The 20,471-nt window shown below is 46.5% G+C and overlaps 1 protein-coding gene across 3 annotated transcripts in view; it reads right to left on the reverse strand.

Annotated features, from left to right (window-relative positions):
• VPS8 (VPS8 subunit of CORVET complex) overlaps window positions 1-20,471 on the reverse strand; it is a 367,622-nt gene that overhangs the window by 284,440 nt on the left and 62,711 nt on the right. For 2 of the 3 annotated variants that reach the window (XM_038743776.1, XM_038743795.1), the window contains exons 8-9: window positions 20,013-20,018; window positions 5,826-5,950 (exon numbers count right to left, since the gene is read on the reverse strand). In XM_038743776.1, coding sequence (XP_038599704.1) covers window positions 5,826-5,950; window positions 20,013-20,018 — 131 coding nt within the window. The remainder of the gene's footprint in view (window positions 1-5,825; window positions 5,951-20,012; window positions 20,019-20,471) is intronic. The other variant, XM_038743785.1, reaches the window with a different exon arrangement.

The raw sequence follows: 20,471 nt of genomic DNA on the forward strand, positions 1-20,471 counted from the left end.
CCGGCTCTGCCCCATGTCTGCTGTGTGACCTTGGGCAAGTCACTTAACTTCTCGGAGCCTCAGTTCCCTCATCTGTAGAACGGGGATTAAGACTGTGAGCCCCACGTGGGACAACCTGATCACCTTGTATCCTCCCCCAGCGCTTAGAACAGTGCTTTGCACATAGTAAGCGCTTAACAAATGCCATCATTATTATTATTATTTAAGGTGTCACTGAATTCTCTGGAATAACTACAGTATCCACAGAAATGGTTCTACCCCTACTAGCTGGATACTTACTAAAAGTACTTATGAAACGAAACTGGGGGAAAACCATGTAAGATTTGCCCCAAATTGTGAGGCTAAACTTGTTTCTGCAAGGAGTGGGGAGAAAAATTGTGTGGTTCTAGAAACATAGCAATGTTGGAGGCCGGGGGGAAGTAATGACTGTGTGGTGATACTCTGGGCACCCTAGTTGCTTTTTTTTTTAATGGTATTTGTTAAGCACTTACTATGTGTCAGGCACTGTACTAAGCTGAGGTAAATACAAACTAACAATAATAATAATAATAATAATAATGGTACTTCTTAAACGCTTACTATTGTGCCAAGCGCTGGGGTAGATCATCAGGTTGGAACCAGTCCCTGTCCCAAATGGGGCTCATACTCTTAATCCCCATTTTCCAGATGAGGTAACTGAGGCACAGAGAAGTGAAGTGACCTGCCCAAGGTCTCGCAGCAGACATATGGCAGAGTCGGATTAGAACCCAGGTCCTTCTGACTTCCAGTTCCGTGCTCTACCCACTAGGCCAATCGGGTTGGACACAGTCCACATCCCCCATGGGGCTCACGTTCTTAACCCCCTTTTACAGATGAGGTAACTGAGGCGGAGAGAAGTGACTTGACTAAGGTCACACGCCAGACAAGTGCCGGAGTTAGGAACAGAATCAATCAATCCATCAATCAATCGTATTTATTTAGCACTTACTGTGTGCAGAGCACTGTACTAAGCACCTGGGAAGTACAAGTTGGCAACATATACTATACATGGTAGTACAAGTAGTATAGTAGGGCAAGTTGGCCCTACTGAGAGCTCACCTCCTCCAGGAGGCCTTCCCAGACTGAGCCCCTTCTTTCCTCTCCCCCTCGTCCCCCTCTCCATCCCCCCATCTTACCTCCTTCCCTTCCCCACAGCACCTGTATATATGTTTGTACATATGTATTACTCTATTTATTTATTTATTTTACTTGTACATATCTATTCTATTTTATTTTGTTAGTGTGTTTGGTTTTGTTCTCTGTCTCCCCCTTTTAGACTGTGAGCCCACTGTTGGGTAGGGACTGTCTCTATATGTTGCCAACTTGTACTTCCCAAGCACTTAGTACAGTGCTCTGCGCACAGTAAGCGCTCAATAAATACGACTGAAGATGATGATGATGATATATGGACGTTAGATGTTAGATATGTTAACATGTTAGATGTTAGATATGTTATGTTAACATATGTCAACATATATGGATGTTAGAACCTAGATGGATGGCAGGGTCCTGAGGGCACTGGTCTTCTTCAGGCAGATCTGGAGTTGCCGTAAAGTGTCTATTTAGCCTCCACCTTTAGCACTTTATGCATCTTACTCCAGGCCTCAGCCCTTCGGTTCATACGTATCTTTTATTTGCACACTACTGAGCTATATCATTCTGATATTATTTGTTGAGCCCTTATCTTTTCTCCTAGTCTCACTCTTTGTAAACCCTTTTAGATAAGTCTTCCCCTACCACTAGAATGCATGAGCCTGGAAAGCAGGGCTTCTGGTGTACTCTCCGAGGGCATTAAGTCCAGACTGAGCCCCTTCCTTCCTCTCCCCCTCGTCCCCCTCTCCATCCCCCTCATCTTACCTCCTTCCCTTCCCCACAGCACCTGTATATATGTATATATGTTTGTACATATTTATTACTCTATTTATTTATTTATTTATTTATTTTACTTGTGCATTTCTATTCTATTTATTTTACTTTGTTAGTATGTTTGGTTTTGTTCTCTGTCTCCCCCTTTTAGACTGTGAGCCCACTGATGGGTAGGGACTGTCTCTATATGTTGCCAACTTGTACTTCCCAAGCGCTTAGTACAGTGCTCTGCACACAGTAAGCGCTCAATAAATACGATTGATTGATTGATTAAGTGGGCACTCAAATACCACTGACTGACTAATCTGTCAGAGAAGCAGCATGGCTCAGTGGAAACAGCCCGGGCTTTGGAGTCAGAGGTCATGATTTCAAATCCCGGCTCCGCCAATTGTCAGCTGTGTGACTTTGGGCAAGTCACTTAACTTCTCTGGGCCTCAGTTCTCTCATCTGTAAAATGGGGATGAAGACTGTGAGCCCCCAGTGGGACAACTTGATCACCTTGTAACCTCCCCAGCGCTTAGAACAGTGCTTTGCACATAGTAAGCGCTTAATAAATGCCATTTTTATTATTATTATCCACTGATTACCCTGGGTCTCCAAACTCTGTTAACTCAGTGGATTGTCACTGATTTACTGGAAGCAGTGTGGCCTAGTGAAAAGAGCCTGGGCGTCAGAGGATCTGGATTCTAATCCTGGTCCCGCCACTTGTCTGCTGTGTGACCTTGGGCAAGTCACATAACTTCTCTGGGCCTCAGTTCCCTCATCTGGAAAATAGGGATTAAGACTGTGAGCCCCATGGGGGACAGGGACTGTGTCCAACCTGATTAACTTATATTCATTCATTCATTCACTCATTCAATCATATTTCTTGAGAGCTTACTGTGTGCAGAGCACTGCACTAAGCGCTTGGGAAGTACAAGTTGGCAACAAATAGAGACGGTCCCTACCCAACAGCAGGCTCACAGTCTAGAAGGGGGAGACAGACAATGAAACAAAACATACTAACAAAATAAAATCAATAGAATAAATATGTACAAGTAAAATAGAGTAATAAATATGTACAAACATATATACATATATACAGGTTAAATCTACCCAGGGCTTAGAACAATGCTTGGTACGTAGTAATCGCTTAGCGAGTACCATAATTATTATTATTGTTATCAATTTTATTAATTGCAGCTCTGCCTCGGATCTGCTGTGTGACTTTGGGCAAGTCATTTAACTTCTCTGTGCCTCAGTTCCCTCATCTGTAACCCGTTCTCCCCACCTCCTCAGACTGTGAGCCCCACATCGGCCTTGATTATCTTATATCTTCCCCAAGGCTTAGTACAGTGCTCAACAAATAGTATGCACTCAAATCCCACTATTCTTGTTATTATTATTAATAACACAACTGGAGAGTTTCCAGTCCTTTACCAGACTCGGCTAAGGGAGGGAAAGTCGAGGAGAAGCCTATCCATTCCATTCCTAGCTTGGCCAGTGGTTAGTGAGTAGAAGGCCATCTACTACACTGTGAGCCCACTGTTGGGTAGGGACTTTCTCTATATGTTGCCAACTTGTACTTCCCAAGTGCTTAGTACAGTGCTCTACACACAGTAAGCGCTCAATAAATACGATTGATTGATTACTACAAGTCAAAATTCACCTGCGCTGGGCAAGGAGAGAGTCGAGGGTGGAGATTCAAGTTGACTGCACGGAAGGAGGTAATGGTAAACCATTCCTGGATTTTTACCAAGGAATCTTTATGGATCCACTCCCAGAAAGATTGCAGATGGAGGTGGGGCGTTCTGGGAGAGATATGTCTATGGAGTCACGACGGGTCGGAGATGACTCGACAGCATTAGATGAGACAAGATCATTTTGAGATCCGATAGTTGCCCCTCTGTGGGCGGCACTGATCTAGAAGCAGCACGGCCTACTGGATAGACGCCGGGCTTGGGAGTCAGAAGGTCATGGGTTCTAATCCCGGCTCCGCCACTGCTGTATGGCCTGGGGCAAGTCACTTCACTTGTCTGGGCGTCAGTTTCCTCCTCTGCAAAATGGGGATGAAGACTGGGAGCCCTATGTGGAACGGGGACTGTGTCCAACCTGATTATCTTCTAGGGACCGTCCCTATATGTTGCCAACTTGTACTTCCCAAGTGCTTAGTACAGTGCTCTGCACACAGTAAGCGCTCAATAAATACAGGTGAATGAATGAATGAATGATCTTGTATCTACCCGAGCGCTTAGAACAATGACTGGCACACAGTAAGCACTTAACAAATACCAGAATTATTATTATCTGGCATGTTTTTTTCTGCTCAATTAGAAGCCAGATTAGAAAAAAAAATCCTGGATTGTGTAAGAGATGTAGGGTTCCAGAGCCAACCTAAGAATTTAGTAAATATCGGTCCCACAACCAGTCAATCTGGGGCCAAGGTAACTACAAAACTCAAGTTCAAAGCTGTCCCACTTAGCTGCGGAAACACAGCCAAACCCATGCTGACCAAACACAGCCTTATAATAATAATAATAATAATAATAATAATAATAATAATGGCATTTATTAAGCGCTTACTATGTGCAAAGCACTGTTCTAAGCGCTGGGGAGGTTACAAGGTGATCAGATTGTCCCATGGGGGGCTCACAGTCTTTTTTTTTTTTGAAAGCATTTATTAAGCACTTACTATGTTCAAAGCACTGTTCTAAGCGCTGGGGGGTTACAAGGTGATCAGGTTGTCCCACGGGGGCTCACAGTCTTCATCCCCATTTTACAGATGAGGGAACTGAGACCCAGAGAAGTTAAATGACTTGCCCAAAGTCACACAGCTGACAGTTGGCGGAGCTGGGATTTGAACTCATGACCTCTGACTCCAAAGCTCGGGCTCTTTCCACTGAGCCACGCTGCTTCTCTACAAGGTGATCAGGTGTCCCAGAGTCTTAATCCCCATTTTACAGATGAGATAACTGAGGCCCAGAGAATTTGACTTGCCCAAAGTCACACAGCTGACAATTGGTGAAGCCAGGATTTGAACCCATGACCTCTGACTCCAAAGCCCAAGCTCTTTCCACTGAGCCATGCTGCTTCTCTATATAATAATGATAGCATTTACTAAGCGTTTACTATGTGCAAAGCACTGTTCTAAGTGCCAGGGAGGTTAACAAGGTTAACAAGTCTTAATCCCCATTTTCCAGATGAGGGAACTGAGGCCCAGGGAAGCGAAGTGCCCAAAGTCACACAGCTGACAATTGGCAGAGCCGGGATTTGAACCCATGACCTCTGACTCCAAAGCTCGGGTTCTTTCCACTGAGTGCTGACCCACTCTAGAAAAAGGAGGCTCATTTTAACTCTCAATAATAATAATAATAATAATATCGATGGCATTTGTTAAGTGCTTACTATGTGCCAAGCACTTTTCTAAGCGCCGGGGGAGATACCAGGTAATCAGGTTGCCCCACGTGGGGCTCACAGTCCCCATTTTCCAGATCATCATCATCATCATCATCAATCGTATTTATTGAGCGCTTACTATGTGCAGAGCACTGTACTAAGCGCTTGGGAAGTACAAATTGGGAACATATAGAGACAGTCCCTACCCAACAGTGGGCTCACAGTCTAAAAGGGGGAGACAGAGAACAAAACCAAACATACTAACAAAATAAAATAAATAGAATAGATATGTACAAATAAAATAGAGTAAAAAAAAATATGTACAAACATATATACATATATACAGGTGCTGTGGGGAAGGGAAGGAGGTAAGATGGGGGGGGATGGAGAGGGGGACGAGGGGGAGAGGTAGGAAGGGGCTCAGTCTGGGAAGGCCTCCTGGAGGAGGTGAGCTCTCAGCAGGGCCTTGAAGGGAGGTCACTGAGGCACAGAGAAGTGAAGTGACTCGCTCAAAGTCACACAACTGACAAAGGGCGGAGGTGCATCGGGGGGGACGTTAATATCACCTGTCCTTTCGCAAAGCCGCAGAGAAGTCTTGAACAGTCGCTGTTGATACTGAGAGCGGAGATGGCACCGTACTGACACCCGATAGTAGTGCTGCCCAGGCACAGCCGCAGAGCTTGGTTCTGATCTGAAGGAAAACACGGGAGTTTGTCAAAGGAGCGGGGGCGGAGGGGAGACCCTGGAAATTCCAGAAGGGATAGGGGCAAACCATTCGTCCATTCGCTCATTCAATCGGATTTATTGAGCTCTTACCGGGTGCAGAGCATCATACTAAGCACGTGGGAGAGTACAAGAGAACAATAAACAGACACATTCCTACCCATAACGAGCTCACAGTCTAGAGGGGGAGATAAACGTTAATATAAATAGATTAATTACAAATATATACATAGGTGCTGTGGGGCTGGATGGGAGGATGAATGAAGGAGCAAGTAAGAGCGGCGCAGAAGGGAGCGGGAGGAGAGGAGAGGGCTTAGTCAGGGAAGGCTTCTTGGAGGAGATGTGCCTTTGATACCGTTATGAAGTGGGGGAGAGCAATTATCTGTTTGATAAGAGGAGGGAGGGCGTCCCAGGCCGGAGGTAGGATGTCGGCGAGGGGCCGGCGGCGAGACAGGTGAGACTGAGGTACAGTGAGAAGGTTGGCTTTCGAGGAACGAAGCGTGCGGGCTGGGTTGGAGTAAATAAATAAATAAATGCTGGCATTTGCCAAGCGCTTACTATGTGCCAAGCACTGTTCTAAGCGCTGGCTGGGGTAGATAGGAGAGTAGCGAGGTGAGGTAGGAGGGGGCGAGGCGACTGAGTGCTTTAAAGGGGCATACCAAGGGGCCTAGGCCACCAAAAGGCTCTAGAGAGGTTATACTGGGGCTAATCGCCCCAGAATTTAGTCTTCTGATGATTATGTCCCCTTAACTTAAGGGTGCTCCGGGGTCCAGGCCGTGTCGCGTGGAGCTTGACAAGGTAAAGTTGGCAGATGTGAAGCTGAATGAGGGTGGACACAGAACTGACTACAGCCAAGAGAGGGTGAGAGGCTGAGAACGAAGCCAGGATTCTGCGTGGTTAGCTAATGCCGCCACCCTGCTCATTCAAGCTCTCATCCTATCATCATCATCATCATCAATCGTATTTATTGAGTGCTTACTATGTGCAGAGCACTGTACTAAGCGCTTGGGAAGTACAAATTGGCAACATATAGAGACAGTCCCTACCCAACAGTGGGCTCACAGTCTAAAAAGGGAAGACAGAGAACAAAACCAAACATACTAACAAAGTAAAATAAATAGAATAGATATGTACAAGTAAAATAAATAGAGTAATAAATATGTACAAACATATATACATAGATACAGGTGCTGTGGAGAAGGGAAGGAGGTAAGAAGGGGGGGATGGAGAGGGGGACGAGAGGGAGAGGAAGGAAGAGGCTCAGTCTGGGAAGGCCTCCTGGAGGAGGTGAGCTCTCAATAGGGCCTTGAAGGGAGGAAGAGAGCTAGCTTGGCGGATGGGCAGAGGGAGGGCATTCCAGGCCCTATCCCGTCTGGACTACTGCATCAGCCTTCTCTCTGATCTCCCATCCTCGTGTCTCTCTCCACTTCAATCCATACTTCATGCTGCTGCCCGGATTATCTTTGTCCAGAAACGCTCTGGGCATATTACTCCCCTCCTCAAAAATCTCCAGTGGCTACCAATCAATCTGCGCATCAGGCAGAAACTCCTCACCCTGGGCTTCAAGGCTGTCCATCCCCTCGCCCCCTCCTACCTCCCCTCCCTTCTCTCCTTCTCCAGCCCAGCCCGCACCCTCCACTCCTCCACCGCTGATTTCCTCACCGTACCTCGTTCTCGCCTGTCCCGCCATCGACCCCCGGCCCACGTCCTCCCCCGGGCCTGGAGTGGCCTCCCTCTGCCCATCCGCCAAGCTAGCTCTCTTCCTCCCTTCAAGGCCCTATTGAGAGCTCACCTCCTCCAGGAGGCCTTCCCACACTCAGCCCCCTCCTTCCTCTCCCCTCATCCCCCTCTCCATCCCCCCCATCTTACCTCCTTCCCTTCCCCACAGCACCTGTATATATGTATATATGTTTGTACATATTTCTTACTCTATTTATTTTACTTGTACATATCTATTCTATTTATTTTATTTTGTTAGTATGTTTGGTTTTGTTCTCTGTCTCCCCCTTTTAGACTGTGAGCCCACGGTTGGGTAGGGACTGTCTCTATATGTTGCCAATTTGTACTTCCCAAGTGCTTAGTACAGTGCTCTGCACATAGTAAGTGCTCAATAAATACAATTGATGATGATGATTGATGATGTTATCTGTCTTTTTTTTTTAATGGTATTTATTTAGGACTTACTAGGTGTCGGGCACTGTACTGAGCGCTGGGGTAGACAAAAATAATCAGGTTGGACACAGTCCATGTTCCACTGGGGGCTCACGGCCTTAATCTCCAGTTTACACATGAAGTGACAGGCATGGAGAAGTGAAATGACGCACGGTCACACGGCAAGACGAGTGGGAGCGCCGGCATCAGAACACAGATCCTCAGACTCCCGGGCTCGTTCCACTAGGCCGCTCTGTTTCGTGTGAGTCCCATTCAACTTCCTCTGGCAGGGAATTCTGCTTAACGGAGCACGGGAGGAATGGGGGCCGGACCCAGCCACCTCACAGATCCGCCTAAGACTCAGACAACAAAGAAAAACGTCTTCCCGCTAGGCAGCCATGACGCTTCCCTGTGCAAATCTCTCTCAGTCTCGTCTTCTCTGCCTTCAGCCCGGCTCGTCTTTTGAAGTTGGGAAGATCTGGAGGAAGGAACGGCGTCTCCCTCTATGGTTTGAATTACTTATCAAGTGTTCTGTAACATCTTCTGCGTGTTCTTTCCGTTCTTGGCTGCTCCGTTCTGCTCTGCCCCACTGAGCAGGCATCTTGGCCTGATGATCAGAAGCCGCTGCGGCGGAATAACTTTGTCCTTGGCCAAAAAGAATTATGGTCATTTTTTGGTTCTCCTGGCCCTGATGAGCTGGGCTGGGGATTATCCAAGTCTCTCATTTTTCCTTTTCTTTCTCCCTTCCTGCCCTTGGCCGCTTCGCTGTTAACGAGCTCTGCCACCATGGGGGAGCCAAGGAAAGGAGGAGGAGGAGCAGTACAAGAAAGAAAAAAACTCCAACCAATTCTTGTTAGTGGCTCTTTTTTCATTCAATCGTATTTATTGAGCGCTTATCCTGTGCAAAGCACTGTACTAAGAGCTTGGGAGACAAACCTGGCTCCACCATTTGTCTGCTGTGTGACCTTGGGCAAGTCACTTCACTTCTCTGGGCCTCAGTTCCCTCCTCTGTAAAATGGGGGCTGAGACTGTGAGCCACACATGGGACAGGGACCGTATGCCCCAAATGGGACAAAGATTGTGTTCAATTTGATTCACTTCTACCTCCCCAGCGCTTAATACAGTCCCTGGCAATCAATCAATCAATCAATCATATTTATTGAGCGCTTACTGTGTGCAGAGCACTGTACTAAGCGCTTGGGAAGTACAAGTTGGCAACATATAGAGACGGTCCCTACCCAACAGCGGGCTCACAGTACCAGGCACGGTACTAAGCGTTGGGGTAGAAGCTAGCAAATCAGGTTGGACACAGTCCCTGTCCCACACAAGGCTCACAGTCTTAATCCCCAATTCACAGATGAGGCAACCGAGGCCCAGAGAAATGAAGTGACTTGCTCAAGGTCACACAGCAGACAAGCGGCGGAGCCAGGATTAGAACCCAGGTCCTTCTAACTCCCAGGCCTGTGTACTATCTACTAGGCCATCCTGCTTCCTACCAGGTAGCGTGACTGAGTCCTTAGCTATCACGACCTCAACCGCCTCACTGAAATAAAGAACATCTCGAGTCTGGGGACAGCGCAGAGAGAAGAAAGGATGCCACCTCCAACCCGTAACTGACGAATGTCTTCTCTTGGCTTTGATGCCACGGCAAATCCATCCGTTAATAAAAGTAATTCCCTGGACTTTCACGGTACCTGCTTTCCTAACAACTCAAAGCCCTTTCACATCTCATTTCACCTTCACAGCATCCAAGGGACGTTAGGAAGGGACAGGAATCCATTTCGCAGAAGGGGAGAGGATAGCGATGGGACTCGTTCGAGGGTGGACGAGGCCATGAGGGCTGGAATTAGAATCCGCATCTCCCGACTTCTAGCCCGATGCTTTTCCAACGGGCCAGGCGGGATAATGAGGCTGAGTGCTACGACTCCCCCTTCTAGACTGTGACCCCTTTGTTGGGTAGGGACTGTCTCTATATGTTGTCAACTTGTACTTCCCAAGCGCTTAGTACACTGCTCTGCACACAGTAAGCGCTCAACAAATACGATTGATGATGATGATGATGACCGTCTCTACATGTTGCCACCCCTCGCTGACATTCCTGTGAGCCTGTATATATGTTTGTACAGATTCATTACTCGATTTATTTATTTACTTTACTGTGAGCCCGCTGTTGGGTAGGGACTGTCTCTATATGTTGCCAACTTGTACTTCCCAAGCGCTTAGTACAGTGCTCTGCACACAGTAAGCGCTCAATAAATACGACTGATTGACTGATTGATTAGTCCGGTGCTCTGCACACAGTAAGCGCTCAATAAGTACGATTGAATGAATGAATGAATATTTATTTTATTTTGTTAATTATGTTTCGTTTTGTCGTCTGTCTCCCGCTTCTAGACTGTGAGCCTGCTGTTGGGTAGGGACCGTCTCTAGATGTTGCCAACTTGGACTTCCCAAGCGCTTAGTAAAGTGCTCTGCACACAGTAAGCGCTGAATAAATACGACAATGAATGAATGAATGTTGCCGATTTGTACTTCCCAAGTGCTTAGTACAGTGCCCGGCACGCAGTAAGCGCTCAATAAATACGATTGAATGAATGAATGAATGAATGAATGAATGAATGACTCCCTGCCTTACGACACAATGGGTGCAGTGGAAAGATTTCTATCGGCCACATTAGGAAGAAATCCTTCCAGGAGCGCCAATCCTCCCAAGCTTGGAGACAACACATTTCCTCCAATGGGGAGGAAATACCTGTCCTAGCTCCTACTTAGACTGTGAGTCCCATGCGGAATGGTGACTGTGTCCGACCTAATTTGAGTTGTACCTATTCCAGCACTTAGAACAGAGTTCGACACATAGTAAATGCTTCACAAACACCAAGAAAAATATATCTTTGCAGCCTGAGCACCTGTCATCTAACTACATTCCCGCATACTGTTCTGACCTAAGGAACGAGCAGTTTGACCTAGTGAAAAGAGCCTGGGAGCCCGAGGACCTGGGTTCTAATCCGGGCTCCCCCACTAATGGCATTTATTAAGCACTTACTATGGGCAAAGCACTGTTCTAAGCGCTGGGGAGGTTACAAGGTGATCAGGTTGTCCCACGGGGGGCTCACAGTCTTAATCCCCATTTTACAGATGAGGTAACTGAGGCACAGAGAAGTGAAGTGACTTGCCCAAAGTCACACAGCTGAAGATTGGCAGAGCTGGGATTTGAACCCATGACCCATTCATTCATTCAATCATATTTATTGAGCACTTATTGTGTGCAGAGCACTGTAAAGCCCGTGCTCTTTCCACTGAGCCATGCTGCTTCACTAGTCTGCTGAGTGACCTTGGACAAGTCACTTCATTTCTCTGGGCTTCGGTTCCCTCATCTGTAAAATGGGGATTAAGACTGTGAGCCCCATGTGGGACAGGGATTGTGTTCAACCTGATTAGCTTGCACCTATCCCAGCGCTCAGAACAGTGCTTGTCACATTTATTATTATTATTATTATTATTATTATTATTACTATGGTATTTCCTCTCATCCCCCTCTCCATCCCCCCCTTACCTCCTTCCCTTCCCCACAGCACCTGTATATATGTATATATGTTTGTACATATTTATTACTCTATGTATTTATTTATTTATTTTACTTGTACATATCTATTCTATTTATTTTATTTTGTTAGTATGTTTGGTTTTGTTCTCTGTTTTCCCCTTTTAGACTGTGAGCCCACTGTTGGGTAGGGACTGTCTCTATATGTTCCCAATTTCTACTTCCCAAGCGCTTAGTACAGTGCTCTGCACATAGTAAGCGCTCAGTAAATACGATTGATGATGATGATGATTTGTTAAGCACTTACTATGTTGCTAGGCACTATATTAAGCGCTGCGGTGGATACAAGCAAATCGGGTTGGACGCAGTTCCTGTCCCACATGAGGCTCACCGTCTCAATCCCCATTTTACAGATGAAGGAACTGAGGCCTAAAGAAGTGAAGTGACTTGTCCAAGGTCACACAGCAGACGAATGCCAGAGCAAGGACCAGAACCCATGACCTTCTGATTCCCAGGCGCATGCTCTCTCCACTATGCTATGCTACTTCTGTAAGCACTTAAATACCATCATCATCAAGCCAGAAGGACCTGGGTTCTAATAGCAGTTAATAAATACCATCGATAATAATAATAATAATGGAATTTATTAAGCACTTACTATGTGCAAAGCAAGTATGATGGGAGAGATACAGTAATACATAGGTGACGCCCCTAGATTGCGAGCTCATTGTGGGTTGGGAATGTCACTGTTTATCGTGACACTGGACTTTCCCAAGCGCTTAGTTCAGTGCTCTGCACACAGTAAGCACTTAATACTTGAGAAGCAGCGTGGCTCAGTGGAAAGAGCCCGGGCTTGGGAGTCAGAGGTCATGGGTTCTAATCCCGGCTCCGCCACATGTCTGCTGTGTGACCTTGGGCAAGTCACAACTTCTCTGAGCCTCAGTTACCTCATCTGTAAAATGGGGATTAAGTGAGCCCCCCGTGGGACAACCCGATCACCTTGTATTCCCCCCCCCAGCACTTAGAACTGTGCTTTGCACATAGTAAGCGCTTGACAAATGCTGTGATTATTATTATTGTTAATAAATATAACTGAATGAATTAATGAATGAATCAATATGTATCTACATACATAGGAAGCAGCATGGCTCAGTGGAAAGAGCACGGGCTTTGGAGTCAGGGGTCATGGGTTCGAATCTCGGCTCTGCCAGTTGTCAGCTGTGTGACTTTGGGCAAGTCACTTCACTTCTCTGTGCCTCAGTTCCCTCATCCGTAAAATGGGGATTAAGACCGTGAGCCCCCTGTGACACAACCTGATCTCCTTGTAACCTCCCCAGCGCTTAAGAATAGTGCTTTGCACATAGTAAGCGCTTAATAAATGCCATTATTATTATTATTATAGTTGCCTTTGGTATTCAAAGAAGAACCACTGATGGTGAAATTCACCTCCGAGTGTTTGTGTGGGTGAGAGAGAAGGCCAATGTGAGACACACAGCCCAGCCACATTATTCACACAGCCTGTCCCTGACATATTACACTTAACATTAGCAGTGTTTTCTTTTTGACCTCACCTCTCCTGGTCCTTCCGATTCTTTGGCTGGGAAAGAGCCACTCTCTTCTTTATAGCAGTGTGCCAGTCTAACGAGAAGTTCCTCCCCATTGTACAGGTGAGGAAACCGAGGAACAGATACATTAAACGATTCGGCCAAGGCCACAGAGCAGGCCCAATCTCATGCTCTTTCTACTAGGGCATGCTGTCTTTAAATGATTTCAGCCTCTGTCTCCCCTGCTACAGTCTAAGTTCCTTTAAGGGCAGGGGATGTGTCAACTAACACTAGTGTCTTCTCCCAAGCGCTTAGTACAGTTTCCTGTAGAGAAGCAGCGTGGCTTAGTGGAAAGAGCACGGGCTTGGGAGTCGGAGGTCGTGGGTTCAAATCCCAGCTCCACCACTTGTCAGCTGTGTGACTTAAGCCCTACTGAGAGCTCACCTCCTCCAGGAGTCCTTCCCAGACTGAGCCCCCTTTTTCCTCTCCCCCTCCCCATCCCCCCCACCCTACCTCCTTCCCCTCCCCGCAGCACCTGTATATATGTTTGCACAGATTTATTACTCTATTTTACTTGTACATATTTACTATTCTATTTATTTTGTTAATGATGTGCATCTAGCTTTATTTCTATTTATTCCGATGACTTGACACCTGTCCACATGTTTTGTTTTGTTGTCTGTCTCCCCCTTCTAGACTGTGAGCCCGTTGCTGGGTAGGGACCGTCTCTAGATGCTGCCAACTTGTACTTCCCAAGCCCTTAGTACAGTGCTCTGCACACAGTAAGTGCTCAATAAATACGATTGAATGAATGAATGAATTCACTTCTCTGTGCCTCAGTTACCTCATCTGGAAAACGGAGATTACGACTGTGAGCCCCACATGGGACAACCTGATTACCACCCCAGCGCTTAGAACAGTGTTTGGCACATAATAAGCGCTTAACAAATACCATCATTAACCAGCACTTAGTACAGTGCCAGGAACACAGTAAGTGCTTAACATACACCAAAATTATTATTATTAATCATCATCAATCGTATTTATTGAGCGATTACTGTGTGCAGAGCACTGTACTAAGCGCTTGGGAAGTACAGGTTGGCAACATATAGAGACAGTCCCTACCCAACAGTGGGCTCACAGTCTAAAAGGATGTCTACTATTATTAATAATAATAAATACTACCATCTGCTGTGCTGCACTTTCAGGGCACCTTGAAAAGCACTTCTCTCCCAACCTTTCCTATAACCTTTTCTCTTTTGGCCTTTTCCTTCGTTCATCCAGAGATGCAGGCCCTGCTTCCTCATCTCTTGGCAAGTCCCTAGATCTCCAGAGAGCTGGATCAGCTTAGTTTCAAGGACTTCCAGATTCGCTAGACCTAGATAACGGTCAAGGATTATGCTAATTCAGAGGGAATGCACGTGTATGGCTGACCTTGGTCAAGTCACTTAACTTTTCTCCGTTTCTTCACCTGTGGAATGAGGGTGAAATACCTGCTCTCCCTCCCCCTAAGACTGACAACCCCACGGGAGACGGGGACTGTATCTGACTCGATTATCTTCTAGCCAACTAAGATATGTTAATAAATACTATAAAGAGTACCATTTTAAAAAAAAGCACTTATTGTGTGCAGAACACTGAACTAAAACACTTGAAATAATAATAATAATAATGGCATTTATTAAGTGCTTACTATGTGGAAAGCACTGTTCTAAGCGCTGGGGAGGTTACAAGGTGATCAGGTTGTCCCACAGGTGGCTCACAGTCTTCATCCCCATTTTCCAGATGAGGTAACTGAGGCCCAGAGAAGTGAAGTGACTTGCCCAAAGTCACCCAGCTGACAATTGGCAGACCTGGGATTTGAACCCATGACCTCTGACTCCAAAGACCATGTTCTTTCCACTGAGCCACGCTGCTTCTCATACATTAAATGCTTAATACAGCGCTTGGCCCAAAGTAATAATAATGGTGTTATTTATGTGCGTTCTAAGAGGAGGCAAACAATATGATTCAAAGAAAAAAGAAGGCATGGAAGAGCACGGGTAACTTCCGGGAACTCCAAACTCGTCCTTCTTATTTTTTACGGTATTTGTTAAGCACTTACTACGGGTCAAGCACTGCTCTAAGCATCGTTTTCTAATTCCATGGTTCTTGTGGTCCCCAGTTGTCTAAAGCTGATCAGAAGCAGTTTGATAAGTTACTAATTTCAGGCAGTAGCTTGCTGACTTGATTTTTATTTGGTGTTTTTATACTTGTCCTTATCTTTTATGCTGTTTTGGGGTTGCTTCATTGCTCCTGACATGTCTATCGCCAGCCCTCTCTCCCCAACTTTAAGTCATCAACTTTGTACCCCTCAAGGAAGGGGATCTCTGTCTAATGCCCACCTGTGGACTTTTTTCCCCCAGAATTTAGTACAGTGCTCTGCACACGGTATGCATTTAAGGTACGAGAAGCAGCGGGGCTCAGTGGAAAGAGCATGGTCTTTGGAGTCAGAGGTCATGGGTTCAAATCCCAGGTCTGCCAATTATCAGCTGTGTGACTTTGGGCAAGTCACTTCACTTGGCTGGACCTCAGTTACCTCATCTGGAAAACGGGGATGAAGACTGTGAACCACCTGTGGGACAATCTGATCACCTTGTAACCTCCCCAGCGCTTAGAACAGTGCTTTCCACATAGTACGCACTTAATAAATGCCATTATTATTATTATTATTTCAAGTGTTTAGTTCAGTTTTCTGCACACAGTAAGTGCTGGGTTTTTTAATGGTACTCTTTATAGTATTTGTTAATCAATCAATCAATCGTATTTATTGAGCACTTACTGTGTGCTTGGGAAGTCCAAGTTGGCAACATATAGAGACAGTCCCTACCCAACAGTGGGCTCACAGTCTAGAAGCCCACTAGCCCACAGTGCTTACTATGGGCCTAACACTGTTCTAAGCGCTGGGGTAGGTGCAAGTTAATTAGATCAGACACAGTCTTGGAAAGGGGCTCACATTCCTAGTAGGAGGGAGAACGGGTATCCCCATTTTACAGATGAGGGAACTGAGGAACAGAGAAGCTGAGTACTTTTCCCAAGGTCGCACAGCGGGCAAGTGGCAGAGCCAGGAATAATAGAAGCCTCACCATTGGCTTTAGAGCACTTAATCACCTTGCCCCCCTCCTACCTCACTGTGCTACTCTCCTACTTCGACCGGCCTGCCCGCTTTGTTCCTCTAATGCCACCCTTCTCACTCATCCTCCATCTCGTCTGTCTCCCCGCCGACCTCTCGCCCACATCCTATCTCTGGCCTGGAAAGCCCTCCCTCCTCATAACAGACAGACAATTGCTCTCCCCCACTTCAAAACCTTATCGAATGCACATCTCCTCCAAGAGGCCTTCCCTAAGTCCTCCTCTCTTCTTCTCCCACCCCCTTCAGTGCCGCTCTTACTTGCTCCTTCATTCATCAATCAATTGTATTTATTGAGCGCTTACTGTGTGCAGAGCACTGTACTAAGCGCTTGGGAAGTACAAGTTGGCAACACATAGAGACAGTCCCTACCCAACAGTGGGCTCACAGTCTAAAAGGGGGAGACAGAGAATAAAACCAAACATACTAACAAAATAAATAGAATAGATATGTACAAGTAAAATAGAGTAATAAATATGTACAAACATATATACATATATACAGGTGCTGTGGGGAAGGGAAGGAGGTAAGATGAGGGGGATGGAGAGGGGGACCCCACAGCATATAGAGAAGTAGTGTGGCTTAGTGGAAAGAGCACAGGCTTAGGAGGCAGAGGTCATGGGTTCTAATCCCGACTCTGCCACATGTCAGCTCTGTGACTTTGGGCCAGTCACAACTTCTCTGTGGCTCAGTGACCTCATCTGTAAAATGGGGATTAAGACTATGAGCCCCACGTGGGACAACCTGATTACCCTGTATCTACCCCAGCACTTAGAACAGTGCGTGGCACACAGTAAGCACTTAAAAATATCATCATTATTATTATTACCTACCCCTGCACACACATATATATTGGTACGTACATATTGGTATGTATTGGTGTTGGTACGTATTTATTACTCTATTTATTTTATTTGTACATATTTATTCTATTTATTTTATTTTGTTAATATGTTTTGTTTTGTTGTCTGTCTCCCCCTTCTAGACTGTGAGCCCGCTGTTGGGTAGGGACCGTCTCTATATGGTGCCAACTTGGACTTCCCAAGCGCTTAGTACAGTGCAGTAAGCGCTCAATAAATATGACTGAATGAATGACTGAATGAATACAATTGAATGAATGTGTCTGTCTGTTGCTGTACTGGACTCTCCCAAGCGCTCAGTAGAGTGCTTTGCACACAGTGAGCGCTCGATAAATACGACAATGAATGAATGAACCCAGGCCTTTTGACTCCCAGGACTGTGGTCCTTACATGAGGCCACGATGCTTCTCAGTGCAGCAGAATGGGTAAACACGTTCCCTGCCCAAAAGGAGCTCACAGTGTAGAGGGGCAGACGGGACATTAAAATAAATCACTGGTATGTGCATGAGTTCTGTGGGGCTGAAAGTGGGTTGAATAGCAAGTCCTCAAAGGGTATAGTTCCAAGTGCAGAGGTGAGGCAAGGAGATAGAGGGCGAAGGGGAAAATATGGCTTAATCAGTGAAGGCCTCTTGGAGGAGGTATGATTTTAATAGGGCTTTGAAAGTGGGAAGAGTGGCGGTCTGTCACAGATAAATGGGGAGGGAATTCCAGGCCAGATATTCACCCCACATATCCAATCCATCACCAAAACCTGTTGGTCTCACCTTCACAACATCGCCAAGATCCGCCCTTTCCTCTCCATCCAAACCGCTACCTTGCTGGTACAATCACTCATCCTAACCCAACTGGATTAATGCATCAGCCTTCTCTCTGACCTCCCAACCTCCTATTTCCCCCCACTTCGGTTTATACTTCACTCTGCTGCCCGGATTATCTTTGTGCAGAAACGCTCTGGGCATGTCACTCCCCTCCTCAAAAATCTCCAGTGGCTGCCTGTCAAGCTACAAGTCGAGCAAAAACTCCTCACTCTGGGCTTCAAGGCTCTCTATCACCTCGCCCCCTCCTACCTCAGCTCCCTACTCTCCTTCTCCAGGTCAGCCCACACCCTCCGCTTCTCTGTTGCCGCTAACCTCCTCACTGGGCCTCATTCTCGCCTGTCCCGCCATCGACTCCCGTCCCACGTCCTCCCCCTGGCCGGGAATACCCTCCCTCCTCACACTCGCAAAACTAGCACACTTCCCCGTTTCAAAGCCCTACTGAGAGCTCACCTCCTCCAGGAGGCTTTCCCAGACTGAGCCCCTCTTTTCCTCTGCTCCTCCTCACCTCCCCATCACCCCTACTCCCTCCCTCTGCTCTACCCTCCTCCACGCCTCACAGCACTTGTGTACATATGTACATATTTATCATTCTATTTATTTTATTAATGATGCGGATATATCTATTTGTTTACACTGATGCTGCTGATGCCTGTTTACTTGTACTTGTTTTATTTTATTTTATTTCTCCTTCTTCTAGACCGTGAGCCTGTTTTCAGGTAGGGATTGCCTCTATTTGTTGTTGAGTTGTATTTTCCAAGCACTTAGTACAGTGCTCTGCACACAGTAAGTGCTCAATAAGTACAACTGAATAAATAAATGAATGAATGAATGAATGAATGAAAGTGGACAAGGGTCAGTAGTGACGTACACAAGATCGACGTACAGTAATAATAATAATAATAATAATTGCATTTGTTAAGCGCTTACTATGTGCAAGGGGGGGATACAAGGTGATCAGGTTGTCCCACGGGGGGATCACAGTCTTAATCCCCATTTTACAGATGAGGGAACTGAGGCTCAGGGAAGTTGAGTGACTTGCCCAAGGTCACACAGCAGACATGTGGCGGAGCTGGGATTAGAACCCATGACCTCTGGCTCCCAAACCCGGGCTCTTTCCACTGAGCCATGCTGCTTCTCTAACAGTAGTAAGTTGGGGCTAGAGGAATGATTTCCTGGGTTGTAGCAGGAAAGAAGTTTCTGCCTGATGCGGAATTGGAGCTAGAGAAGCAGCGTGGCCTAGTGGATAGCGCACGGACCTGGGAGTTGGAAGGACCCGGGTTCTAATTCCGGCGATGCCACTTGTTTGCCGTGTGACCATGGGGATGAAGACTGTGAACCCTTTGTGGGACAGGGACTGTGTCCAACCTGATTAATTGGTATCTACCCCACTGCTTAGTCCTGTGCCTGACACATGATAATCAAGTGCTTAGTACAGTGCTCTGCACACAGTAAGCACTCAATAAATACGACTGAATAAATTATAAGCACCTAACAAATACTATTTAAAAAAAAGGAGCATGGGGCTTTGGCATACAGGGCAACTCGGCTCTGAGCCCGCTGTTGGGTAGGGACCGTCTCTATATGTTGCCAACTTGTACTTCCCAAGCGCTTGGTACAAGGGTTCTGCACACAGTAAGCGCTCAATAAATACAACTGAATGAATGAATGTGCTGCTTCCCCCCAACTCTAACAAACCAGAAACAGGGAGGACCACGCTCCCCATTCCCACCTGGAATTCAGCCTGGTCTTCTGGCCCCACCGTGCAATCTGAGCCCCCACAAGGCTCTATCTTGGGGGTTCCCAGCAGAGGACCCCCACCCCACCCCCCCACCCAGTTTACTCTAACCGCATATGCATTTGGCAGCGGCCTCTTTCACACCCAAACAGGTCAAAGGAATACGAGCCACTCGTGGAAACCGTAGGCGAGATGTATAATTACTCTACCTTTTCCTTTTCGATCCATGGGGAAAGGATTAAGAAAGAGAGAAAAGCCAGAAATCAGTTCAAAAGGACAGAGTCAAGACAGGCGTAACCGCTACAGCATAACTTGTAAGGGATGAGGTTCACCTACCTGCGGCGTGAGGGAATGGAACGACCTGTTCGAATTTGTGTTTCTACCTAGGATTTGGTACGTTTAAATGTTTGGAGGGGAAAGACCGGCCAAACGCATTCTACGTAACAAAAGATAATAATAATGATGGTATTTGTTCAGCGCTTACTATGTGCAAAGCACTGCTCTAAGCGCTGGGGGGATACAAGGTGATCAGGTTGTCCCACGTGGGGCTCACAGTCTTCATCCCCGTTTTACAGATGAGGGAACTGAGGTCCAAAGAAGTGAAGTGACTTGTCCAAAGTCACACAGCTGACACTTGGCGGAGCCGGGATTTGAACCCATGACCTCTG

Source organism: Tachyglossus aculeatus, chromosome 1, assembly GCF_015852505.1.
Source record: "Tachyglossus aculeatus isolate mTacAcu1 chromosome 1, mTacAcu1.pri, whole genome shotgun sequence".
In the NCBI taxonomy this organism is placed as follows: domain Eukaryota; kingdom Metazoa; phylum Chordata; class Mammalia; order Monotremata; family Tachyglossidae; genus Tachyglossus; species Tachyglossus aculeatus.